The 13,130-nt window shown below is 46.7% G+C and overlaps 2 protein-coding genes across 3 annotated transcripts; both read left to right on the forward strand.

Annotated features, from left to right (window-relative positions):
- The first annotated feature begins 4,102 nt into the window (after nucleotides 1–4,102).
- Nucleotides 4,103–7,226, forward strand: LOC123147503 (succinate dehydrogenase [ubiquinone] iron-sulfur subunit 1, mitochondrial). Of its 2 annotated transcripts, none has more exons than XM_044566774.1 (2): nucleotides 4,103–4,885; nucleotides 5,790–6,433. In XM_044566774.1, the coding sequence occupies exons 1-2, from the start codon at nucleotides 4,212–4,214 to the stop codon at nucleotides 6,214–6,216; spliced, it is 1,101 nt and encodes a 366-aa protein (XP_044422709.1). In that variant the 5' UTR covers nucleotides 4,103–4,211; the 3' UTR covers nucleotides 6,217–6,433. The 2 variants fall into 2 exon arrangements, with proteins under 2 accessions (XP_044422709.1, XP_044422710.1); XM_044566775.1 differs by lacking the exon at nucleotides 5,790–6,433 and adding an exon at nucleotides 6,811–7,226 and having other exon boundaries at nucleotides 4,105–4,885.
- A 1,792-nt stretch (nucleotides 7,227–9,018) lies between these two features.
- On the forward strand, nucleotides 9,019–9,954 carry LOC123147504 (photosystem II core complex proteins psbY, chloroplastic). The gene has a single exon (XM_044566776.1). It carries the CDS (start codon nucleotides 9,167–9,169, stop codon nucleotides 9,776–9,778), a length of 612 nt encoding a protein of 203 aa, XP_044422711.1. The 5' UTR covers nucleotides 9,019–9,166; the 3' UTR covers nucleotides 9,779–9,954.
- The last annotated feature ends 3,176 nt before the right edge of the window (nucleotides 9,955–13,130 follow it).

Genomic DNA, 13,130 nt, shown 5'->3' on the forward strand with positions numbered 1-13,130 from the left:
TTTCACCCGATTTTTTTCGTTTGGTTTTTTCGTGAAAAAAGTTCTTTTAAACCTATCAACATGGGATCTAGTTTTGAAGATCTCGACGCTAGGAATCCAATAGTGAAAACGGTTCGAGATTTGGACGCACGGTTTAAAAGATAAAACGTTTTGAATAAACGAATCTACGAAAAAAGGGAAAACTTCCAGGTTGCGACAAGTGACATGTTGCATGTGCGCCACTTGCCGCGATCTGGGAAAGTGGAGTGTTCTTTGCAACGAGTACTCCTTAATTGGTGATTTCGCAAACAAACAGTCCAGCCCAAAAAAGACAAACAGTCTAACAGGCCCGACAGAAACAACTGAAGAGATGAAAGAGGAAAGTATCGTTTTCCCCCTGAAATCCTCTCTGATGGATCAATTCCCCCCTCAACTCTAATACCGGATCAATCAGCCCCTCAAATCTCTAAAACCGGACCAATTCCCCCCTAAAGTGGTTTTGAACTTGATTTTGAGTGGTTTTGACCCAGACCGCGTACCCGCTCTGCTCTCCTTTGTTTCGTCTCGCTTCAGGTGGTGCCAGTCAGCATCGTCGAGTACGCGCTCCAGGGCTCCGCCTCCTCCCCGCGCGACGCCTCCACTGACTCATCCTTGTCCTCCTCCACCTCTAGCTGCTAGGCCGGGAACGAGAAGAGGATGAACTGGAGCTCCTTCGACATCGGCGAGTACCATGTGGCCGTCGCGCAGTGGTGCCGGGGCGAACGCGGCCACGCAGACCGGCGAGAGACGCCGTCGGCACCGGGGCCCAGAGCCGTCTCCGCCACAAGAGCCTACGACGGAGCTCGAAGACGACGAGATCACGTTGCCGCCATCCTCCAGCAGCCCCGACACGCTGGAGACGCTCATCGAGAACGACGCCTGCGTGGTTGCCGCCTCGAACACCGTCGCCGCTCGTCGGGAGGAAGAGAATGCGGGCTTAGTGCAGCAGAGCGTGATCACGGGCGGCCGGATGAGCGCGTCGACGGTGCTGATGCAGTTCGTCTCCTGCGCTGGCCAAGCGGGACGCCGGTCAGTGCGGTGCGAGGCACACAGAGCGGTTCCCGCACTGGGCAGTCGGACTTGAGCAGGAGCATGGCATCAGATGGCTTCTCGGGAAGCATCGGCGTCCGTGTAGGCATGGAGTGGGAGTACTTCTGCGGCAGCCTGGTCGAGACCATGAAGACGGCAAGCGGCGAGCATGCCAGCCACGGAGGCGAGCTGGGCGCACTGAAGACGCGAAGTGCACAGCCATAACCGAGAGAAGTGCACGATCTGGGTCAAAACCACTCAAAATCAAGTCCAAAACCACTTTAGGGGGGAATTGATCCGGTTTAAGAGATTTGAGGGGTTGATTGATCCGGTATTAGAGTTGAGGGGGAAATTGATCCATCAGAGAGGATTTCGGGGGGAAAACGATACTTTCCTCGAGAAAAAACAACAAAAGCCCACAACTCAAGCCCATAACGATGGAAATCAAAACCCAGCAACTAAGGAGACAAAACGGGCCAAATCTTATGGTAGATGACATGATTCTAAAAAAAGATGGTAGATGACATCAGCCGACTATCCCAGTTGACTGATTCCTAGACTCAACCTTATTACAATGGTCTAAAAAATTCTCATGCATGTTCATCGTGCCAACCACGCTAGTATGGAGGCGTGCGGAAATTTGGCTCCACCTTGTCATGTACATGTTCTCTTTTCAACAACTTTTCCATCACTTGATTTCTTAACTGTCTCAGCTTCAGTAGCGTCAACAATTGGTGATGCCACGCCCGTATCAGTACCTGTTGGATGCTTAAACGACACATGCCATTGCGTGTTAGAAGGTTTTTCCCCGAAAAAGAGATAAAGACGATGACGAACACCAGTGGATCCTTTTTAGGTAAGGGTAACTAGTCTATGAGAAAGTCGGGCGGCATTATATCTCTCTTATAGCGAGACCTACCATGCTCTCGCATCACACGCCTCACTTAATGGGCCGGCCCAGGCCCGTGGGAGGCCACAACCTATTTTTCATGTTTTATGTTTTCATTTTTCTTTCTTTTTTTCTTTTGTTTATGCTTCCAATATTCTAAATAAATATATTACAAAAAACACTCAACATAAGACATTTGAAAAAATGTTAAGCAAGCATTTGAAAATGCTAAATGTGTATAAAGAAAATGTATCTCATGTACACGAAAAATGTATACAAAAAATATACAGTTTGTGTGATAAAAGTTGATCATCTATTTAAAAAATTCTTAATCAAGCATATGGAAAACATGTTAAATAATATCTGAAACAGTTAATCTAGTATTTTAAAAATATTAAATATGTATATTAAATGTTGGTCATGTATTAAAAAATTATCAAACTTGTATTTGAAATATGTTAATCAAGCTTTTGAAAATGTGCATAGAAAAAAATTGATCATATATTAATAAAAAATCTTCTATTTGAAAATTATTAATCAAGCATTTGAAAAAAACAAAAGATGTGTATACAAAACAATGTTGACCATGCAATAAAAATATATTAACCAAGCACTTGAAAATGTTAAATGTGCATGAAGAAAATGTTCAGCATGTATATAAAAAATATAAAATATGGGAAAAAAGTTGATCATGTGTTTAGAAATTACTAAAAACGCATTTAAATAAATTAAACATGTATTTAGATTTTTTCAATCAAGCATTTGCATTTTTTAAAATGTCTATAGAGAAAATGTTGACCATGTAATGAAGAAATCTTAATCTTGTGTTTTGAATAATGTTAATCAAGCATTGAAAATGTCAAAATGTGTATAGAAGTTTTTTTTGACCATATATTTTGAACATGTTTGTTTTGTATTTAAAAAATGGTAATGAAGCATTTGAAAATATTAAAAAAAACTATAGAATATTTTTGACAATGTATTAAAAATTATGGAACATGCATCTTTAAAATGTTAATCATGTATTAGAAAAATGTTATTGATATCTAAAAATGTAGGCTGAAAACCAAAAGAAAAACCAAGAATAACAAAAAACTATGAAACCAAAAAAGGAAACTAAAAAACTAAAGAAAAAAGAAACGAAAAAGAGAACAAAGAAACAAGTGCAAAAAGAATGAAAGACAATGAGAACCTACACATAAATACAGAGAAACAAAAAAAACTGCTGAAATGCGTTGGAAACCAGGAAAGAAACAATAAACCCAAAAAATGAAGGAAATGAGAAAGAAAATAAAAAACAACAAATAGAAGAAAAACAGGCACACGAAAGAAAAATAAAAAAAGAAAACAAAAATCCAGAAAAAACCTAGAAAAGAAACAAAAAATAGATGGAAAAAAGAGAAACCCATGAAAACCGAGAAATAAATGAAGGAAATCGGTTGAAAACAAATAAAAATGAAAAAAAACGGTTGATGAAATAAAAGAATACGGAAGTAAGAATAGAAAAATGAGAAAAAAAAATCAAAGAAAGCGGTGCCAACGTGAGTGTCTCGATCGAGACCAGATCGAATGGAAAAAATGCAGACAAAACTGGGTCGTTCCAATGGCTAAACGCGGGGGGTTAGATTTCAGGCGACATCGACATATATCTTGTTATAAGCGTGATATAGTCCCCAGCGGCAAAAGTCTACATTAGAGTTTGGGGACTTGGGCGAGCAAGCCTAGGAAGCTCAAATGATTTTGGGCCAATTTGGGCATATTGATTTTCGTATTGTGAATGTTTTTTTTTCATATAGTTGGACAAACTTTACGTAGGCTGGCTTTAGACAAATCCTAGACCATTCTCGAATTCTCACACGAGGACGGACAACAGCGTCAAAACTTAAATAGAAGACCTGAAAAACGAGAGGAGGAAAAAGCTATACAAATCCCATAAAGCTTGGCGCTACGATGAAGTCATTTTCCCTAGCCAACTTTCCTTTGTCATCTTGCAAACGGCCCAGAGCTTGTCCACATCTCCACCCTCCCATCCACAAGAAGGCCCAACCCAAGCTTTCAGGAGCCCCACCTGTCAGTAACCCACCCCAACCCTAGAACCGCCATTCCTTTACCTCCATCTTGACCCCACATGTCATTCACCCATCAACGCCCGAGCATATATATACCCAGCTGGGCCTAAGCCCACCACGCGCCTCCTTCCCCTCTCCAACCTCCCAAAAATAAAGGAGAAAAAGTAGAGAGAGAGAGAGAGAGAGAAACGCGAAACCCCAAATCGATGGCCGCCGCCGCCCTCCTCCGCCGCTCGCCGGCGGCGCGCGCCCTCCTTTCGCCGGCCCTCTCCTCCCGCCTCGTCGCCTCCAAGCCCCACTCCTCATCCCCCGCGCCGCCGCCGCCCTCGTCGAAGCCCGCCAGCACCAAGACCTTCTCGATCTACCGCTGGGACCCCGACTCCCCGTCGACCAAGCCCCACCTCAAGGACTACAAGGTGGACCTCTCCGACTGCGGCCCCATGGTGCTCGACGCGCTCCTCAAGATCAAGAACGAGCAGGACCCATCCCTCACCTTCCGCCGGAGCTGCCGTGAGGGCATCTGCGGCAGCTGCGCCATGAACATCGACGGCGACAACGGGCTGGCCTGCCTCACCAAGATCTCCTCGGAGGCGGCCGGGGCCTCCACGATCTCGCCGCTCCCCCACATGTTCGTCGTCAAGGACCTCGTCGTCGACATGACCAACTTCTACAACCAGTACAAGAGCGTGGAGCCGTGGCTCAAGCGCAAGGACCCGCCGTCGGCCGGTGGGAAGGAGATCTACCAGTCCAAGGCCGACCGCGCCAAGCTTGATGGCATGTACGAGTGCATCCTCTGCGCCTGCTGCTCCACATCCTGCCCGTCCTACTGGTGGAACCCAGAGGAGTATCTCGGCCCTGCCGCACTGCTCCATGCCAACAGGTATACCTGCACCTCCCTCATAAGCTCTTGATATTGTGAATTGTGATGATATGCTTGAGTATGTTGCGTCTGTGTTTTGGATCTATGCTTGATCTGTTGGTGTGTCATGCTGTGCTTGCTGTGAAATGGTTATGAGATGATGCGTAGGGTGGTTCTATCTCGCTTAGGTAGTTTGGTGAGAAACTAAGTGCGTTTTATCTAGGAGAATGGTTCGCTGGTCTGATGTGGCGCTGAATTATTTGGTACGTTTATGCAATGATCATCTGTTACTTCTTTGCTAGCTCCCTGGCAAAGTGGTGTAGATGATCGTTTGTTGGATAGTGTGAAATTCCCGTTTGGTTGAAGATCGCCTATACATATTAAGGTATCAGTGATTGTTTATATTTTTAGGTCCATTTATGTAATGATAATCTGTTACATTTTTGCTAGCCCCCCTGTGAAGCGGTGTAGATGATCATTTGGTGGATAGTGTGAAATTTCAGTTTGGTTAAAGAATGACTGATACATTTTAAGGCATGAGTGACTGTTTGTATTCCTTTTTATCTGGTCTTTGGCTGATTGAACTGGAAGTTGATGCCACTGCTGGAAATAATCATGAGTTTGTAGTTTTAGTAGTCTGCTTCTTCATGACGTCGTGAGTCTTTTTCCTTACCTGATTCTTGATGACATTGGAAGCCCTCCCCCCAAGTAGTCTGATTCTTGACGAGGCCTTGATTTTGAAGTTACTTTTATTTGTGGTGGCCTCTCTTTCAGTATAGAGCATGCTAGTTTCCCTTTACCAGAAAATTATGGTTATGTTCTACCAAGATTAAAATGATAATTGTCTAATATATTTAATGCCTTTTGCTGTAAGCTTTAGGATGTTGTTAAGTCCATGACACGTTCACCCGTTCACCCTTTTTAGGCTTCCGCTGTGGGGGACGCTAATGAAACCGAAACCCAGCATGCTTCCGCTGTGGGGGGCGGTAATGAAACCAAAACCCAGCATGTTCATGCACGTCCAAGCTCGAGGATACCATGGGGTCTCAGTCTCAGAGAAGAGAAACTTGCGGGATCACAAACGTAGAATTCTTGCAGCAAAATATGAGCTGAGAGGAAAGCTTTATAAGGCTGTCTGTAGGGACCCTGAACTTCCATCAGATATGCGGGATAAGTTTCGCTATAAGTTGTCCAAGCTGCCAAGAAATAGTAACATGACACGTCTTAGAAACCGCTGTATTTTCACGGGCCGCTCTCGTGGTGTCTACCAGAAATTCCGCATGTCTCGTATCGTGTTCCGCACCTTGGCAAACAAGGGTGAACTGATGGGTGTTAAGAAAGCGTCTTGGTAGATGTTAACAGCTGGGTAGAAGAAAGAACTAGCTCTTCAGTAGTCCAGCAAAATAAGGTTGCCCTCTTTCAGTGTTTGATTCCTGAAACTATCTGTCAAGCTTTTTTTGCCAACAAACGGCATGGTTCTCTCTTTATTTAGTTGAAGCAGTGTAATGTACTGTTTTTTATGCTATTCAGCATTTATGAAGCTAAAGATTCTGTTGTTTAAGGTTTCTACAAGCTGGCTGTTTGATTCAGTATTTATCTGATCTGGCTTTACTTCATGTTTTCACTGAGATTGCATATCTGATCCTCTGATTTATCATATTTGTCACCATGCTCCTGTCATAACATATAATTTAAAACATGATCTGATATAAGGCACATGAAAATTTGAATATCTTTTGACTAATAATTGCAACTCCCCTTAGTCAGAAGAAACTGGAAACAGAATCAGAGGTTTTAGTCGTTTGTCACTTGTACAAGCATCTCATTTCACATATCTGCAAGTGTTTCAAATGTCTTCAGCCCTTTGGATTGGGCTTACGCCTGTAGAGTCTGAGAGATATGACATGCTTCTTTGGCGTGTGCCGTAAACACATTCGTCCTTCCAGGTGGATCCAAGACAGCCGTGATGAGTTCACAAAGGAGCGCCTCGACTCCATCAACGACGAGTTCAAGCTGTACCGCTGCCACACCATCAAGAACTGCACGCATGCCTGCCCCAAGGGGCTCAACCCGGCGAAGCAGATCGACACAATAAAGAAGCTGCAGCTCGGAGCCTGAGTGAGGTCTACTACCCCGTGGAGATGTCGAAAGTTGTAATCAGCTGTCATTTGGTTTGTTTTGGCTCCGTGGTGACGAATAATGGGTGGAAACGCAGGATATTCCCCGCTTGACGATTCCGTGTAGGGAGTGAATAATTGCTACCAGATTTTATTCTTTTCGTGCTGTATCTAGTTTGGTGGTTCATCGTTGATCATCTTTTGATGCATGTCCATGCTTCAAGTAATTCATAAACTTTTGAGTATGTGTTGTCTACTTCCTTCGTCTGAGGAACATAAACGCTTACAGTGCTACCGAGTTTACCACGTCGGCACAGCTTAGCGCAGCTTCCCATCGCTCACCACTCTCGTTGCCTACCAATACAAAGGCAAGGAGGAAAACGGTGGCCGGGGCTTAGGCCAACTCCACCGCGCGACCCTATTTTTTTCCTGTCCGTTTAGGGTAAAACGGATAAACCAGACGGCCCAGCGCGCGGGCGCAAATGGACTTTTATCCGTTTTGTGTCCGCTTTCGACTCATCCCCGGTTTAAGTTTGCGTCGGTTTTGGGGTGAAACGGACAGTGCGCGGACGGGTTGGACGCGCGCGCTTATCCTTGCCTGGCCCGCCTATCAATGGCACAAAGCAAAACCCCCCGTCCGCCCATTTGGCGCTATTCCCACCAAACCCTCACACGTCCCTCCCGCCACCCCTCTCCCTCCCCCGTCCATGGCCGACATCCGGCCGAATTTCGGCGGCCTGGCCGTCGATCCATCCGGAAAGGTGAAGAAGAAGGCGGCCAAGGCGTCAAGGAAGCCGCAGTCGGAGTGCGCGCCGGAGGAGATCGCCAAGTTGGACGCCGAATCGGCGAAGAGGAGGGAACGGAGAGCGGTCGCCAAGGTCAATGTCGCCGCGGCCAAGTTCGCCGCCCAGCACGATGCGATGGAGGCCGCGCGGCATAAAGCCGCGGTCGACGAGAAGGAGGACATCGTCAACAAAGCGCACGCGCTCCTCATGCTTGGCATGGGCCGTCCCGCCGTTTTCTCTGCAGTGGCCGTCGGCTCAACGAGCACAGGCTCGTCGGTCGCCCGGCCTCCGCACTACCAGTCGCGGACCACGCCCATGTCGGCCGTCTTTCCTCCGCCAAGGCACGACGGCTAGACCCGTTTCTCGGGGTCACCGGACGTCGGTTTGTTCGCGCCATGGCATTGCATGACACTTTGCATGGCATAATATCTTAAAAGGATGTGAGACGAGAAGAAGCGGCAAAGCAAGGACGAGCAAATGAAGCAATACCTAGACCTTCAAAGGAAGAAGTTTGAGATGGAGGAGGCGGCCAAGAGGAGGAAGATCAACATGAAGGAGGCGGCCCGACAAAGGCTGTGTTGTCGGCGTGGACAACTATTCATTTTGGAGGTTGGCTGATGCCGGCGATGGACGTGTAGGCCGCTGGCCTGATGAACTAGGGCTTGGCTTTCAAACGTATTTTTTTATTTAGACGCGGACAGGATGGGGCAAACGGATGCGTCCGTGCGCTGGGCGCACGGCCACCGCATCCCAGGACACGCCCGGGCACGACCCCATTACCCTACCCAAACGGACAGAATCCGGACAAAACGAACATCTGTTTGAGGTCGCGTGGTGAAGTTGGCCTTATTGTGGGCGTAGACCAAGACGAAAGCGGTCAAGCTGCGGAGCACGAAGATGAACGTCATTACCGTGAACACCTAGCGATGTTTAAATGAAATTGCCGTAAATACCTAGCGACGTTTCAATCCAGATGATCTCCGATCTTGCCTTTTCTTGAGACGAATACGATCTTGTCGTTCGGTACCATAGGGCATTCTAGAGTACGCTTATATTCCTACCGCGAGATATCTCAATTTTCCGACTCATTTCACCGCTCTACCCTACTTCCTCTCATCATCAAAGTCTCCATGTAAATCGTGTGGTCCCCACGTCGTTGCTCCCACAGCCAATGGCATTGCAAGTTGCAGGCCGCGAGATAAGCTTTCAAACCTCGATCGCACACTCGCCGCACAAGATAAGCTAGCCACATCGTTCCTTCTAGAAACGCAGGGGGAGGGCATTGCATTACACACCCTCGCACCTCACACCACCCCTCCATCCACCTTTTTGCCAGCGTGAGAGCTTCTTCTTTCTTGCGAGGGAGAGAGGGTAGCGAGCAACCAGGGAGCTAGGCGTCAATGGCGACCATAGCCACGATGACCATGCTCAAGCCCGCCAAGATCACGGCCAGGTCGGCGCCTTCGTCGTCACCGTCGTCCAGCACCAAGGTGGCGTCCCCGAGCATCTCGCTGCGCAGCCTGCAGAAGAACGCGGCCAAGAAGGGGGCCCTGGCCGTGTCGCCGGCGGCCGCGGCCATGGCGAGCGCCTTCTTCACCTCGCTGGCCTCGTCGGACGCGGCGATGGCGTCGCAGCGGATCGCGGACGTGGCGGCGGCGGCGCCCGCGGACGACAACCGGGGCCTGCTGCTGCTCTTCGTGGTGGCGCCCGCGCTCGGGTGGGTGCTCTACAACATCCTCCAGCCGGCGCTGAACCAGCTCAACAAGATGCGGTCCGAGAAGGCGCTCGTCGCCGGGCTCGGCATCGGCGCCGCCGCGGCCGCGGGCCTGGCCGCCGTGCCGGAGCCGGCCTCCGCCGCCGTGCAGGAGCTCGCCGCACTGGCGGCGGTAGTGCCCGCCGACGACAACCGGGGCCTGCTGCTGCTCTTCGTGGTGGCGCCCGCGCTCGGGTGGGTGCTGTACAACATCCTGCAGCCGGCGCTGAACCAGCTCAACAAAATGCGGTCCAACTGAGCGTCGTCGTCGTCGTCGTCGTGGCATCGCATGCGGTCCGGCCGAGTGGGTTCGTATGTTTGCGTTGGTCTATTAAGAGTCGTGGTAGTAGCGTGGAACGTGGTGTGAGTGCCCGCTTGCATACTCTCTAATCTTGTTCCTTCCATTGATCAAATGCAGTACAGCTCTTCTTGTTCTCTCTTCTGCTACGTTCAGTGCAATGTTCTCTTCTGCTACGTTCCAATGCTGGATTGGGGTTTTAGGGCAACTCTAACCGACCCCTAAAAAATAAGGAGGATCTGGCAGAGTAAAACCTTAGCAGAGTATTTTTACTCCACTTAAGGCCGCGCTTGGAATCGGTGTAAACATATACAAGTGTATTTTTCTTACGGGTGTATCTTACCGGCCAGGAGCGATTTGCAGGGGGAAATGAAAACGACGGATGGTGGCCTGTAACTTTTACAAGCGTATTCAAAGTAGAAACGACATTCCAAACAGGGCCTAAGGCCGCGCTTGGAATCGGTGTAAACATATACAAGTGTATTTTTCTTACGGGTGTATCTTACCGGCCAGGAGCGATTTGCAGGGGGAAATGAAAACGACGGATGGTGGCCTGTAACTTTTACAAGCGTATTCAAAGTAGAAACGACATTCCAAACAGGGCCTAAGATTTGGCCGGATCTAGCAGATCATCAATATATAACGGAGTAAAGTTATTTTTTTTTGTTTATGCACTTCGTCGAACATCGTCATGCGTGTCTATGACGCTGGTGACCCATAGAAGCCCTAGGCCATCTCCCTCGGTCATCGCCCATGCACATCTTTCTGGCCGCGTTCCTGCCGGCCGCCGTTGTAGTTCTATACCTCAAGATGCGGCCGCGCTTCGTGTACCTTGTCGACTACGCCTGCTTCCGCACCAAGCCCAGCCACCGCGTCCCCTTCGGCACATTCCTCAAGCACGCCAAGCTTGTCACCTTCATTGAGGGGGCCTCGATTGACAAGCGCATCATCCGTTTCATGACGCGGCTGCTGGAGCGATCCGGGCTTGGGAAGGAGACGTGCCTGTCCCCGGCGCACCACTTCATCCTGCCATACCAAAACTTGGAGGCCTCGCACGAGGACGTGGAGCTCGTCATCTTCTCTGCCATTGACGACCTACTTGCCCAGACGAGCATCAGCCCCGACGCCATTGACTTCCTCGTCGTCAACTGCAGCCTCTTCGTGCCCATCCCATTCTTCACCGACTGATCATCCACAAGTACAGGATGCGCAGCGACATCTATAAGGTGCACCTCTCCAGTATGGGGTGCAACGCGGGGTGGCCGTTAGGTCAAGTTCTTCGTCTATGAGGTCGCCGCCATCGACAAGGGAGCTTCAGGCGAGTTGCCAGCCGACCACAAGAAGACCTTTGTGTGAAGATAATTTATCCCCGGCCGCCGTCAGACTGAGTATATTTAGGGATTTTGGTAGGCGTAAAAAAGGAAAAACGACTAGGTGCGGTGTAAGAAAGGAAAATGAGGTAAATATACCCGAAGTCATAAAACTTGCACGCGATGGTCAATTTGGTCCACAAACTTGTAAAATAGGTGTTTCTTGTCATCAAACTTGCACGAGCGTTCATATACGGTCACATTTCATATACACGGACGTATCCATGGCCTATGTGGCATTCCAGTGTGGCCAGGGCCCACTGTCATCCGCTGTAGCATCTAGATCTGCAGAGAAGCCTTTGACTTTTTTTATTTTCGTATTAAGCCCCTAAAAATAAAATGAGAAAACAAGCGATATGGGGTTTTGAAGCTGCAACGTGCCCTAATAGTCTCACATGGACAACCACCAGATTACTGATCATTCATGTCTATATAGCACGACTAATTTTTGTATCATATAAACATTGACTGAAAATAAATTTTACAAGAAATGTAACACGGAAAAATGAGCACCGTGGCTCGACCATGTGACCTTGTGGTCAAGGTTAACTAAGATTACCACCGACAACACAACACGTCCAGATGTAAGAAAACAATTTATATTTTTGTGCTTGTGACATTTAAAAAATATTTATGTGTTAAAAAAAGGTATGTGACATTTTAAAAAGTTTCAAAAACTTGTATTTGAAAAAATGATAATCAACACAGCACGTCCAGATTAGCATTTTTTCAAATACAAGTTTTGAAACTTATGTGTATTGAAACATATACTCCATATGATGCACATATGTTTTGATGTTTTAAATACTCCAGTATACATCTATGTTATGAGTATTTAAAAAGTATATGCTTAATACTTTTTAAACATATGATTAACATTTTTTTCAAATACAAGTTTTGAAAAAAAAAATCAACTATGTTTTTAACATTTTTGGATGGTACGAAACATTTTCAAGCTACACAAACAGTTTTATACATTGTATAGGCATTTACAAAATGTCATGACCAGTTTTTTTGGAATGCATGAACATTTTTGAAATGCAACGTATCATTTTAATTTACACAAATGTGGTTTACAATGTTTAAACATTTTTTTAAATGTCACACACCTTTTTTTGTAACACATAGACATTTATTAAATATCACAAACACAAGAATATAATTTTTTTTCTTACATAGAACAAGAAGGAATAACAACATGAAAAATATTTATCCCATTTGGATATGTTGTGTTTTTGAAATCCAGTGGTAATCTTAGTTAACATTGACCACGAGGTCACATAGTCGAGCCACGGTGCTCCCTTTTTTGGGGTTACATTTCTTGTAAAATTGATTTTTTGGCCGTGTTTATATGATATAAAAATTATTTGTGCTACCTAGACATGAATGATCATCGGTTTGATGGTTGTTAACCCGAGCCTAGTAGGGGCACGTCCCTAGTTCGTAACCGAACCATCCCTTATTTTTCCATTTTATTTTAGGGGCTTTATACGTAAATAAAAAATCATTTTATTTTAGGGGCTTAAGAAGTTAAAAAATAGGTGCATAATACGTAAATAAAGAAAAAGCCTGCAAATCTACCATGCGTCGCGGGCTTATAGTGGGCCCTGGCCATGCTGGCATGCCACATAGGCCACGGATACGTCTGCGTACATAGAATGTGACCGTATATGAACGTTTGTGTAAGTTTGATGACTAAAAACACGTATTTTACAAGTTTGTGCACCAAACTGATCGTGACGTGCAAGTTCTATGACTCCTGATGTATTTACCTCAAGGAAAATCGAATTTATTTTCCCTTACAACGGGATAGGGGATCGATTAGAATTGCCGGTGCTTCAACTACAAAAATGCTAAACGTACGGGTCTCTTACAGGAGTTTTACAGGCCCTTTCCTAATAATCTCTCTGGCCCCCCTGATTTTCACCCGGGTGGGGCCCATC

The sequence above is a fragment of the Triticum aestivum genome, chromosome 7A (assembly GCF_018294505.1).
Source record: "Triticum aestivum cultivar Chinese Spring chromosome 7A, IWGSC CS RefSeq v2.1, whole genome shotgun sequence".
Classification (NCBI taxonomy): domain Eukaryota; kingdom Viridiplantae; phylum Streptophyta; class Magnoliopsida; order Poales; family Poaceae; genus Triticum; species Triticum aestivum.